Raw genomic sequence first — 14,736 nt, 5'->3', positions numbered from 1 at the left:
ATCTACGATGTTTACAATAAAACTAATATAAATCCTTCAATATTTTAATGAATGGTAAAAGTTTTCATGAATGAATGCATGGATGTATGATCATGCAAGGAAATATGAGGAGGTTTAAGATATACAATGTTGGAGCTTTAGGGATAACAACGCCACTTGGTAAGGGCTAAGGTTTTTATTTGCACATGTAACAAAGGTTCTACCAAGGTCCCCAAAGTTTTCAACCACGTCCGAACATTTGTTAGGTGACAAGAGTACTCTCGTTCCAACAATATTCATCGGTTAGTCTCGTTTGGGTGTAGTATCGCGTGACGACCAATACGAGAGTACTCTCGACTAGCCACCGCACTACGTCCTAAAAAGCCAAGATGGGTTAAAGGTGATTAAAGGTTCTCAACTTCGACGGTCACTTGAAAGTAACATGTCATACGCGAGTACTCACGTCGACAAAAGTATACCTCCAAGATCCCTCCATTGAGTGGGTTATCACATGTACCAATACCGAAGAGTACTCTTGGCAAGGATACTATGATTATACCCGGTCCTATCTTAATTTCCCTCAAGTCCGGGTGTAGGACTTATCTCACCACTCACGTTTAAAAAGGAGATAGAAGAAAGAGAACGAATATACACGTAATTTCCATCTTATATTCAACATTTTTTTTTAGCAAGTTTATAGCACAAATTTTAAATAACACCAAGTTAGGCTCAACCCTCTTACTTTTTGTCCCCAGTGAAGTCGCCATTTCTGTCGCGTCATTTTTCGGACGGTCAAAAGACCCGTTTTTGGTTTCACGACTGAACATTTAATTCTTTTCAAAAGAAAGTGGAAAAAGGTTCAAATACCACATTTTTAGGGATTAAGGGTTCGGGGGTTGGTTATATTTAGGGAAGGTGTTAAGCACCCTAAATATTCGTAGTACTCTACGAGAACCTCTTGATTTTATTTAACTTTTGTGCTATAAACTTGCTTGCTTAAAAGATGGAATTTGAAATGATGAAAGAAAATAAAGACCTAATTTATCTACATTTTTATTGATTTGAAAGGACGCGTGTCCTCTGCCTACGTACCCGTGAAGGATCAAAACCTCGTAGTTCGGGGTAGAAATTGACGTTTGATTTGTTTTTGTGTTTTTTATATTAGTTTGAAAAAAGGTTTGAAATAAAAAGCCAATTGGCAAATTAGAATTTGTTTGTATTTTTTATATTTAAAGAAAGATGACTCAAAGTAGAATTAAATTGATTTGATGATTTGATTAAGAAAGAAAACAAAATGCACGATCACTTGATTTAAGATCAAGGTTTGTTTATGAAAATATTTTTGTGATTTTGATATATTTGCATGTTTTTGTTGTTTTTGAGCATTAATTGAAAATTAGACTTAACGGAGCAATAAAAATAAAAGCGTGTGGACTTGTAGTGACGTTGGATCACTACGTAGTACCTAACCTAATCTTTTTTTTTTTGCATTTTTTAATATGTAAAGCTGTAAAGAAATAAAAGACCCACACACGCACGCTATTTTTCGTTTATGTTTACATTGGCCCTAATTACATGTTAAATTTTGCAATAAAATAAATAACAATAATTTAAATGCATGCGATAAAAAATAAAAAAAATAAGATGAGATGAGATACGAACAAGAAATAAAATAGAAATGCATGAGAACGAAAATAAAAAATGCTAGAGAAATTAAAATGCGTGAAAGAAAATAGATTTAGGACCAGAGCACTCTGGATTAATTTAATTAACAAGGACCAAGTTGTTCTGGAGAATGAAATGATATTAATAGTTAAATTAGGACCAGAGCATTCTGGATTGATTTATATTTAATGACAAAATTTAAATATGCATATGATAATAGTAGATAATAGAATGTAATGCAAAAATAAAATAAAAATGAATGCGAAAATAAAATGGACCAGAGCACTCTGGATTGATTTGTATTTAATGACAAAATTTAAATATGTGTGATGATATAATAAACATAAAGTAAAGGAATAAAGTGCAAAAGAAAAAAAATATGAAAATGCAAGAGAATGTTAAAATGCATGCAAAATAAATAGAGTTAGATGCTGGGGGGGGTATGCAAGCAGTAAAGGGGGTGCAGAAATTAAAAACAAGAAACTGGGCTTAACAAGTGGGCAGGCGCGTTGGGCTTAAGGCAGACCGGTTCGGTTCAAGAGAACCGAACCGGTTCAGTGAATATATAAAGTACTCAGTCCGGTTTTTTTATTCATTTTTCATTCCTCTTCTCTTTCTTCCCTCATTCTAGAGAGAGAGGCTCTGCCTTCTCTCTAGAATTCTGACCTTCTTCTCCGGCGGGACTACCGGCTCCGGCGCGGTGGCCGTCCACCATAGGTGGCGGCGCCGCCGCCGGAACATTATTTTTTTTTGTTTTTTTTGCTTTTCTTGCTTCTTTTCTCTCCCTCTTCTTATTTCTTCACTTAAAATTCACAAATAGCACTCATACAAGCCTAGATCTAAGAAAAAATACTACCTTTTCAAAGTTCGTTTTTGGGTCCGATTTGTGTGGATTGGATGGCCGATTTGAATGATTGGTGGCTGATGATGATGTTTTGTGTGTTGTTGTGCGCGTGTGTGATGTGTGTAACAGTGTGTGTGTGCGTATGGTTCTGTGTGTGTGTGTGTGGGCCGATTTGTGTATGGATATGGCTGTGGAAATTGGTTCTATGGTTTGTGTTGCTGGATTCGTGAATGAGCTTTGCGTGTCTGTTTGATTGTATGTGATGGGTTTGTAATTGTTGTGGTTTGATGAGTTTGTGTTTTTGCTGGTTTAAGCGAAACTTCTCTTGCTGGAAAATTTGTTTTGTTTCTTTGTGTTTGGTCGAAAAAAAAATCCTCCTCTGTTGGTTGCAGGTGTGATTCTATTTATAGAGGGATATGGAGACATAAGGGTGGTTAAAGCAGCAACAAAAACTGGATTGGCTAAGATTAAGGGGACATGACACTGTTTGTGGCGAGCTGGATTTGGATTTTTAGCAGACAAATTTTTGACAAATAATAATAATAGTAATAATAGTAATAATTAAAAATATTAATAATAATAATAATACTAATAATAATAATAATAATGATAATAATAAAAATAATGATAATAATAATAATAATAATAACAATAATAAATAACCATAATAATAATAATAATAGATAACAATAATAATAATAACAATAAAATAAAAAAAATTGAGCGAAGAGGGCCCGACTCGGAAGCAAATATGAGGTATTTTAAAATACCTCTCTGCCGAAATTTTCGCTGAAAATTCAAAGATTAGTCGGGTTTAAAAGACACGTGTTTGTGATATCTTGGGTCAAAAATTGGGGTATGACAAGATGTTATCTGAAAATTTTAACACAAAACGTCATCTGCAAGTTTCCCCCCTGGGGTGATAATAACTTAGTTTTTTCCCCTCTTTATTTTACATTCCTTCTTTCTTTTCAAATAATTAATTTATCAAATGCAATTATTTTTAATGAAACAATTAAATTTTTCTTGAGGGTTGAGTTATACTAGACGAACTATCAGGTATCCATATTTTCTTGACACCACTTGTGTACCATTGGGATACCAATGTTATATAACATTGGCCAATGAAGGTGTGCCACATAGGAAGGTCTAAAGAGGAAAGAGAAAATATATGCATGTGAAGTGCTATGTGACACACCTTCATTGGCCAATGTTATATAACATTGGTATTCCAATGGTACACAAGTGGTGTCCCATATTTTCTGGTACACAAGTGGTGTCCCATATTTTCTGATCTAACCTGAACAATAGATTGGCGTCTACTTCAGTGAGCTGTTTTGTTCTTGATGCTTGAAATAGCGGGGGTGGGGTACCTTGAGTCAGTATTCATATAAGATACCATTCTCTTTTGTTGTTTTTCGAGTTCAGAAAAATACCTTTTAATAAAATTGAAAGCACCACCGAAGATAGTACTGAGTTGAGTCATGACCAGGTCGCTTTCTTTAAGACGTTTCACGGCACTACCAGAGTTCGTGCAAGATAGACTAACAACCGCGCCGCCTCCAGGATAAAACAACTCAGTTCACCTGTTTGATTACGTACTGCATCGTAAGTAATCGTTCGAGAAATAACACCCTCAAATATGGTTTAATCAATCGTTCGATTAAACCACTCTATATGGTACGTAGACCACTCGAAACCGACGGGACAGAATGGAGTAGAATAAGAAGAAGGACTCGTCAACACAAGTCCAAAAAGGGAGAAGAGAGGAAAAGCGCTTGAAGCATCAACTATGAATTTTGGTGTAAAGAATAGGAAGGGGCGGAGCCACTCACATCATTGTGGGGCTCCTGCCTGCACTACTTATTTAAATCCAATATATATACAAGCCATTTTGGGGTGCTTTATTTTTAAGGGAACTTTGCGGTACTTTTGACTAGTTGAAATTTTAATTGGTTTCTTTACCAGCAGTCCAACACATGATAAAAAATTTCACTCATTAATTTTTGTCCCTCACAATAACTTGATGGCAAGTATAATTCAGTTTATTTTTTAAGAACACAAGTATACTTAAATTTATAAAACATTAATATATTTTCATAATTTCGATAGTTGTAGAGAATATTATGATGTATATGGATATATACTCTTAAATATTATATTTTTCATATTACATATATGTAGAATATTGCCTCCACTACATACAATTCCTAGCTCCGCCACTGAGAATAGGTGAGGTGAGCTCTCCTTTTATAGGGAGAGATCGTAACAAAAAAACAGAGTGATTAAAGGGATTAACTCACAAACCGCGTTTGTTTTTGTGTGTGGATATATCTAGAACCTTTCGGATACTCTGTTGGATCGGATCAGATCATAACAAATTTAAGCGCGTTCGGATTAATTAATAATTAAATTAACAAAAAAATAATTTAACATTTCAAGTGACAATAATATTCTTTTTTTGACCCAAGTCCAGCCCGTCCCGGGCGTACTGCGGCGGTGTCGCGCGTGTAAAATGTATATAATTACTAAGCGCTCATCCGTTCGCAAAAGTGGGTACCCCAAAAGCACACCCTTGTAGCCACCCCCCACTTATATAAACACTTACTAGGTAGTATGACTCCAATGTGGAACATTTTTAAGTCATACCAACACTAGCTCTTTCTAAGGTGTTTATTCTATCCAACATTTATACTATTGTTGCTAGTGTTCCAATAACCTTTCCAAAACTCTTTTACAACCTATTGGTTTGCAGCCTGGAGGCAGTTCAACCAAATGTCAGATTCCGTTAGACAATAGAGAATTCATTTCATCATTTATGACTTCTTTCTATAAGTCAACATCCAAGAAAATCCATGCTAGGGCAACCAAAGTTGCTAATCGGACCGCCTAAACTTTTAATTAAGTAAGATTCCTGCGTTGTTAGGCTCATGACTAAAAGCTAATTGTTTAAACGTAGTACTTGTTTATCGTTAAGTCAGATTCATATGATTTCCCTAATATTAATGTATGACACTTTTTATTATATTCTAGATAATAATCCATGGTGTTGTATTTTTGTTCCCTCAAGAATCCACTTTAGCAACTTCTGTTTGATATTTTTTGAAGCACTCCTTTTGTCCCTGGTTGGTCTCCCTTTCATTTTGAAATACTCAAGAGATCTATGAATTAGAGTTCATAAATAAATATTTATGCAACTTACGTATTGAACTCTTATCATGCAGAAATTCAACATAAGAAACTAAATTAATAGGTATATGTAGTGACTAGAATTAATTTGAGTTTGTTGTAGACCATATGTGTGCTATGATTAATAAAAAAATGAAAACGTTCTTTTTAAATAGTAGCCTGAGAGGCAGTGTTAAGATATAATTCAAAATAGTAGGTTAGGATGTTGTATAAATGCTGAATTAGTTGCAATTCAGAAAGTCAGTTAGGTTAGTTGAGTTTGTTTCAATGCAAGTCACTAACTAATCTTTGCAATAGCTGTGGTACTATCACAATGAACTAACACAGCTGGTAAAGGTTTCTCCCTTAAAGGGATCTCAGCTAGCAAGCATCTTAGTCAACTTGCTTCTTCACTAGCAGTGGCTAGTGCTATCATCTCATATTCCATTGTGGGCTGAGCCATAATGGTTTGCTTCTTAGACTTTCAAGAAACAGCTCCTCCAGCTATGCTAAACATAGAGCAACTGGTCGCTTTGGAATCATCCGACAAGGTGTTCCAATCTCCATCATTGTACCCTTTAAGTACAACAGGATATCCTTCATAATGCAGTCCTAAAGTCATAGTCCCTTTCAGGTATATCATGACTCTCAATTGCATGCCAATGCTCATCACTTGGCCTATTTGTAAATCTGCATAAGAGTCCCACGACATAGGCGATGTTGGGTCTAGTACAGTCAGTTGCGTATCTGAGACTGCCAATGATACTCACATATTCAGTTTGTCTAACACCATCTTTAGTGTTCTTAAAGAGTTTTACACTTGGATCACAAGGTGTGCTCGCAGGTTTACGTCAAAATAATTTTATTTCCTTAATCTTCTCAATGTAGTGAGACTGATCCAAGTAAATTCCTTTATCTGATCTAGCAATCTTAATGCCAAGAATTACACCAGCTTCTCCTAGGTCTTTCATGCCAAAGTTGTTACTTAACAACGATTTCATTGAATTTATGGCTGGAATGTATGGACCAAATATGAGTAGGTCATCTATATAGAGACATATGATTGTGCAACTGTTTTTATCATACTTGTAATAAATACATTTTTCACATTCTTTCACTCTGAACACATTTGAAGTCATTAAGTTGTCAAACTTTTCATGCCAACTGTTGTTAGTCTATCGATTTTGTAAGGATATGGAGACTATTTTTGTGATCATGATATAATAGAGTAAAAAAGTTCATGTTTTTTGTGATAAGAGTACAATTGTACCATCTGTTTCTTAAGTTAAAAGACAACAAAAGAAGCATATCTGAAAGCCAACAATACTAAAGAGGAGTCAGTTTTTTATTCAAAAAAATGAGGAGTTTGTTTTCAAAGGCTCTTTAATTTCACAAAGTTCATCATACTCATAATTAGCATAATTAATTAGCGCGAAAATCAACTTAATACAACCTTAATTTCATAAAAATCATATAGACAAACATGACTCATAACCACTCTATCACTCATAATATCTAAATGGTGAAGGTAAACTTTCCTCTTTTAAGCTAGAATTTCAACGTAATCAACTTATCATATATCAACAATGAAATTTATGCATCAACAATAAGTTTTCAACACTTTTCACATACTCAAAATCATCACTTAATTTCAAGCACGAAAATTAACACACATAATCATCAATTTCACAATTTAACATAAACAAACATGACCCGAAAGCTAAAACATGATTATAGCTTATTATAAATGAACAAACCTATCTCCTTTACCTCAATTCTCCTTAAGCTCAAGCTACTTCACCAAAATCTTCATTCCCCTCTTGAATCCTAGCTTTGCTCTTCCCTTTGTTCTTCCTTTTTTCTTCTATGTTTTCTTCTCTCTTTAATCTCTCTATTTTTCTCTAGCTACCCTTTAAATTGTGACATGGCTCCCGCTTAAGTATACTTTAAATGCCACATCAACTATTTGCTTCTTAATAAAAATAAGAGTCACGTTGATGGATGGACTAAAGGTCTAAATTTTGAAAATAGAGGTACTAAACTTGCGAAATTAAAAATAAGAAGACCAACATTATAGATTTGTTAAAATATGGGGATCAAAATTGCATTTAATTATTATATCTATTAGAGAAGATGGATGACAACCTTCTTCTTAAGTTTTAAAATCTACTATGCTTAATTAGTTGTCCAAGGAACCAAATGTTTTGAAATCTATCACCAATATGCATTTTTAGAAATTGTGGTTGGACCTAATACAATCACACAAAATCGATTTGTAAAGTGAATATTGCCCCCACTTATAAACACACGCTCATACCATCTTTGATATGATGTGAGACTCTTTAGAACACCTCTCACGCCCATCACTATTCAACTTTGTGCCTGGATATAAAATGATGGAGAGTTGATACAAAAACCTAATAGCAGTTTGATCAATGGATATTGGATAAAGCTCTGATTTCGTATTGAAATTGGACATAACTAGTTCTTATAAAACCAACTTTACAATTTTAGTAAAAAAATTTGTAAAACAAAAAAAAAAACTCTTTTATTCCGAAAAAAAGAAAAAAAAGCATATTGCTTGACCTAAATTTTGAATGGGACAGTTCAATAATAAAAATGAAAAAAAGCGATTAAATACTAGAAAAGACAAATTTCCTCTGAAAAAGAAAATGAAAAAGGACAAATTTATATGTTTTTTATGACTAATACCTCAAATTTGTCCTTGAATTTTAAAAAATCGGCCAAATTCGTCCCTGAATTTTGCGAAATAGCTATTTAGTCCCTGAATTTACATAATGTCAATCAAATCAGTCGCTCCGTTAAGTTGGTCTGTTAACGGAGGTGACGTGTAATGTTAACCTCTTACAAGGTTTACCACGTCAGATGCCACGCAAGCAGGGACCAAATTGATTGATTTATAGAAAATTGCCAAGGACTATTTTTAGAAAATTGCCAAGGACCAAATTGATTGATTTTCAAAAAATTGCAAAATTCTCAACGACTCTTTCTCCTCTTTCTCATTAACCGCTCTTTCTTCCCCAAATATATAAATTTGGAACCTTAATGTTATAATTTGTCACCTAGAGTTCAAAATCCCCAAAATTTCTTCCATGAATTGATGCCAAAGTTCTTCCCCAATTCAAAAAACTTAAAAACCTAATTTTTTTGATTCTATTCGTAATTCAAAAATCAGTGGTCATTGTTGAAGATTTGGTGTTCAGAAATGATGGGTGGTGGGCGTATGGGCAAAAACAGCTACAACAGTCAGTCTTTATCTTCAAGCTTTATGTACAATTATGATGTGAAAGAGCTTCAATGTTGGAGTCCTAGAATTTGTGTTGATGAAGCTGAAGAACTAGGTTATTTTAAAAACAATGGTGCTGGTCATGGAAGAAATGCAAGGTTGATGGAGAAGCCAAATGATAGTGTTAGAGAAGAGGCTTGGAGGGCAAGGTTGATGGATAAAGTTGATTGTGTAGGAAGTGAGCTTAAGTTGATTAAGATATTGATAGGAGTAATTTGTTTGATTGAGTTGTTTAAAATGTTATTGTATTGTACCAAGTCTGTGTAATGTTGTAATGTTGTAATGAAAAGAGGTTGTCAATGAATGAATCCAACCCTTCTGTCAAAAAATTCAATCAAATTGGTCCTTCTATTGTATGTCTATCCATCACATCGATCCCCAAATTAGTGAAAACCCCATCAAATAAGTCCTTGAATTTTCACAACATAAATCACTGTGATCCTTAGTGCATACATTTGCTGAACAAAGTAAAAAATAAAAGACAGACACTTTGATTGTAAAAAGACTGACATTTGCATATCATCATAAGTCATACATTTGATGTTCATAAGTCATTACATAGCCAAGAAAATAACATTACATAGTCATCAAGTCATTTGATGTTCTTAAGTCATTACATATCCAAAAAAGCATAAATTAAACAAGTCCAAAAAGCATTAATGAAACTAGTCCAAAAACATAATTTAAACAAGCATCAGAGCTTTGGAAATCTTAAAGTTGGGATAAACTCCATGTATTGGGGTTGTATAGAAATGGATGGTCCGTAATTTGGATTTGGAACTCTAATAACTCCAGGAGCAGTTGGATTTTGTGGAGCAGGACCCCTCAGTGGTGTTTGTTTATGCCTGTCATTTGAAATCACTGGTCCTCTCATGCCATATTTCCTTGTACTCATTCCCTGAAATAAAATCAATCAAATCAGACCTTAAATTATAACATTATCCATCAAATCAGTCCTTAAATTACGACAATAAATATCAAATCGATCCTTATCATAGAGGGGTATAATTGGAAACACATAAAAAATGACACTGAAAATTAAATCTCGAATTTTTACCATTTCCATCAATTTAGTCCTTGTACACGTGGCTGCAATTGACACGTGTACAGGACAACACAACATGCAAGAGGACACGCCATCACCACTAACGGAGCCTTTGGACGGAGGGACCATTTTGATGGACATCTGTAAAATTCAAGGACTAAATAGATATTTCGCAAAATTCAGGGACGAATTTGGCCGATTTTTTAAAATTCAAGGACGAATTTGAGGTATTAGTAATTTGAGGTATTAGTTGTTTTTTTTATCAAGTTCAAATTCAAATGTTTTGTCAAAAAAAATTATTTGTTTTTTTTATCATCGTGAGCATAGCTCAATCGGTATGGAAAATGCATTAGTATATGCAAAAGGTCGGGTTGGAACCCGGCCACCACCAAAACAAATAATTTGTTTTTTTATATCAATAGTATATATATAAAACAAGGTTTTTTATGCCACGTGTCACTTCCACGTTTATTCTTAATATTTTTATTATTTTTTCTATATTTTATTTGACATAAATATCTCAACAAACTTTTGATTTTATCCACTAAATATTTTATTTAATTTTATATCTAATTTCTAATATTTTATGTAGCCAAAATATCTCAACAAACTATATATAATACTTTCAATACTATCCATTAATTTTTTTTTCTTTCTTTTTTTTAGGAAAAGAAGTTTCAATTAGTTACTATCTAATCTTTTCACACCATATTATTCAATTAGTTTTTTCATTGAGGAAAAAAGACTTTTTTTTTAACTATAAATAAATGAGATTTTGTTAATCACCATAATCACATATTTTGAGCAGCAACCGAAACTCAAACCTTCTTTTGATCTAAGCTTTTTCTTTCTTCAGGTTTGACATAAACACCTATACTATTATTTCTTCTAATTATGCTTAGATTTTTATTTTTATCTATACTATATATAAAGGAAACTACCCCTTTCAGCACACTTTTGGGTTGGAATTTTCTTTCCAAAAATACCCTTAATTTTAAATACAAGTAACACATGTAACAAATAGATAAAAATAAATTTAAATATTAAAACAAATGTAACAAACATGATATGAATATATGTATATCTGTTCTTTTTTTCTTTATCATTTAAAAAATATAACAAACTAGATGAGTATATTTATACTTACTTTTTCATTATCCCAATTATACCCTTAAACAATTTTTTCTATAATAAAGATTGTTGTTCGTGTCATTAAAAAAAGCAACAGACATTTATATTTTTACTTTTAATCTAAACTAAAATTTCATTAAAAAAAATACTGTTCATAATTTTCAAATATTAGCGCAATAAAAAGAGCGGTAAGACGGGCACGAAGTGCCCGTCTTTTCGCTAGTATATATAAGATGGAACTAACACCTACGAGTAAGTTTACTGATTGTTTTTTTTTCTTTCAGGTCCTTGAACTATTGTTTCTGGCATCCATTACAAACAACTACAAGTTTCAGGTCCTTGAACTAACACCTATACTATTGTTTCTGTTTCAGGTCCTTGAACTAACACCTATACTATTTTTTTTTCTTCTGATTCAACAGTACCGCTCTTCTCTCCATTCTTATTCATAATTCATAATTGAGTTTGTGGCATCCATTCCTATTTTGTTTTATTATTATTATTTCACCAGTTCTGTAGTTTAGCAATATGTATTTTTGCTTATGTTGATCTTTTATGTTGTTTTGTGTGTGAACCCAGTATAGCGGACATTCATAATTGGTGAGTGTCATTATAGCAGTAGGGATTGACATCCATTCATAATTGGCACATGCCATTATAGTGGACACCGTGAACCCAATAGTCTATAGGAACACACAGTCATTTCTAAATTTTTGCAAGTCCGGATACTTAAAAAATGTTTATTTTGTTCTATATATGTTAATAATTTTTCTAAATCCAGTTAATTATATTTGTCAGTGGATATATAAATTTTCAATTATACAGAGTTATATGTCTAACCCGGGCAACGCCGGGTAAATATACTAGTATAAATGAAGATTAACAATTCCAATTTCCATTAGGGTTCAGACTTGAGACCGAGAAAGGAACAAACATTGAAATCATGGTGGCTTCAGGTCGTGGCACAACTACGACGCCGACGCTTCTTCTCTGTCACTGATGGAGGAAACAACCGCCAACATGGAGCTGCTATCAACCACCACCACGGAAGCCCTAATATATCCTACACCCAGCGATTCACAACACACGCCGCTGCCCACTCTCTTCTTTGATCTCGTTAAAGAAATTTTATGTAGGCTTCCCGTGAAATCTCTAATCCAATTCCAATGCGTATGCAAATCATGGAAATCGTTAATTTCCGACGATTACAAATTCGCTAAGAAGCACCTTCAGATGTCACTCACCTGCCCTAAACAGAGCCGCCACCACCTCCTCGTACACTCAATGAAAGGTGCTTACGGTCGATGCTGGGGTTCACCGATTTCCTCCATTTTCAACGCTGTGTCCAATGCTAACATCATGCAAACAAAGGTTAGGTATCCTCCCATTCTGAACGTTGGATATTTTAAAGCTGTTGGTTCTTGTAATGGCATTATATGTGTTCTAATTCAGCATTATGTTGTTTTTTGGAACCCTTCCTTTGGAAAATTTAAGATATCACCCATTTTAGACTATGCTCGAAATTATGGATTTGGTTATGATCATTTAAGTGATAACTATAAGGTGGTTGCTGCTTATTCCTATGACGATGAGAGTGATAGTAGTGACAGTGATGATGATGATAAGGAGGAGGTGGAGGTTTTCAAGAAAACTAAAGTGGTGGTTCATACTCTAGGTACCAATTGTTGGAGAAGGATTAAAATGTTTCCTTGTGGTTGTGGTGTTCCTGTTGGTGAATCTTCGGGGACATTCGTCGGCGGCACTATTAATTGGGTTACGTCTAAGGATGGGAGAGAATTTAATTCTTTGTTTTTTGTTGTTTCACTTAATTTGGCTAACGAGTCTTATCAAGAGATTTTTCAACCTGATTATGGAGACCTAAATGTGGTGTGCTTGACATTAGGTGTGTTGAGGGATTGCTTGTGCATCTTTGCTCACGGTGAGTTGTTTATCGATGTTTGGATTATGAAGGAGTATGGTAAAAAAGAATCTTGGAGTAAATTATTCACTATTCCTTTCGCCAATGCTGAAGATCTTGGTTTGTATCCCTGTAACAAGGCAACATACATTTATCAAGATGAACAAGTGCTGCTGGTGTCTAGAGCTAAATATATATCGAAACCGAAGTTGGTTGTTTATGATTCTAAAAGGGATACTTTTAAACTTTTGAATATTAAAAACATCGAAAAGAGGATGGTTCCAACCGTCTATGTTGAGAGTTTGATAACAACTTGTTCTTGACATACATTGAGATGTTTGCTTTGGCTATGTCACTTGATCATAGGATTTAACTACAACTTATATTTTAATTTTCATTTATGTTATTTATTTTATATTCTTGTTTTGATTACTAGTGGCTTCGCAGTTAGTTAACAATTGATGGATTCTTCTGATTGAGAAATTGCTATGTTTGTGTTTCATTCATTTGTTAGTTGGATTTATTGGTTCACAATCATACTACATGGTTTGTTGGTTGATTTTCTAAAATATTTGTTTGAGAATTGGGTTTGAGTTATTATCAAAAAAAAAAAAAAATAGAATTGCTTTTGAGAACTTGTAAACACTGTTGACGTATGAGGAGCGTGATAACTACTACAATTATTAATAAAATCCTTGTTTGTTTTTATGAATAGTCCATCATATTTGTGGATTATAATTGTGCCTTCTGATTTATTACTAGTCAATGATAGAGTAAATACAATGAAATATATATCTAGAAAAGTAGTGCCTTCCTAATTATTCCCTCCTTCATTGTCCACCCACAACCATAAAAGCAACTCACGCTCTGTTTTCTATTTGGAATCGCTTCAACTCCTTCAAGTCAAAGAACTGCCATCGAAGAAGTTTGAGGAATTTCGAGAGGAGCACACTGTTGGTGGAACGACACGGAACCTCAGGTCCTCCTTGATGTTCCTGTATTTTATGATTCGTAACAGCACAAGCTGCAGCAAATTATTTATTTGATTTCAAGTTAAAATGAAACAAATTGATCATTAAAACTCAATCTCTGAAAGACTTCAAAGTGTATATAGTTTAATCTTGACTGTCTGTTTAGAATTGTCTCAAATTTATAGCAAGGTACATTCATGTGACGACTGGAGTGGGAGTTGTGACCATCCCTACTGACTTTAGGAGATATATACGAGTATCATAGAAAAGAGTGTGGTTGATTATATGATCTACTTTCTCCAAGTGTGATGAACGAGAGCAGTTCAAGATGAAGACGGTTCTAGGAGTTCCAGGAGGAGTTTCTCTATCTTCTCCTTGATTTTCTATGATATGTCTTTATCTTTTTGTAAAAGAGGAAGGCGGTTCTAGTTTTTTTTTTTTTTTTGGTTAGTTGCAGGCCTGTTTGGAGTTTTTTTGTTTTGTTTTTGTTGATGCTGTTTTTTTTTTTTTTTGGAGCTATGTCACTTGACCATGAGATTCAAAGGTAACATATATATGATTAACTTCTCTTTATACTATTTATTTTATGTATGTATTGTGAAGTCATTGTTAATTAATGGTTGATGGAATATTTTGGTTGTAAATTTTCCGTTATTTCTAATTGTTTGTTATTTTGAGTTGTTAATTCTCTTAACCTACATTATATTT

General features: G+C 33.6%; 1 protein-coding gene across 1 annotated transcript; it reads left to right on the top strand.

Moving 5' to 3' along the window:
• The first annotated feature begins 10,812 nt into the window (after window positions 1–10,812).
• Window positions 10,813–13,563, top strand: LOC146935041 (F-box/kelch-repeat protein At3g23880-like). The gene has a single exon (XM_085757584.1). It carries the CDS (start codon window positions 12,139–12,141, stop codon window positions 13,378–13,380), a length of 1,242 nt encoding a protein of 413 aa, XP_085613710.1. The 5' UTR covers window positions 10,813–12,138; the 3' UTR covers window positions 13,381–13,563.
• Window positions 13,564–14,736: the final 1,173 nt, after the last annotated feature.

This window comes from Medicago sativa, chromosome 3 (assembly GCF_051527215.1).
Source record: "Medicago sativa cultivar Bolivia chromosome 3, Bolivia_mono, whole genome shotgun sequence".
Classification (NCBI taxonomy): Eukaryota; Viridiplantae; Streptophyta; class Magnoliopsida; order Fabales; family Fabaceae; genus Medicago; species Medicago sativa.
Note: the sequence above shows the minus strand (reverse complement) of the source record. Positions and strands in the feature narration are given on the sequence as shown.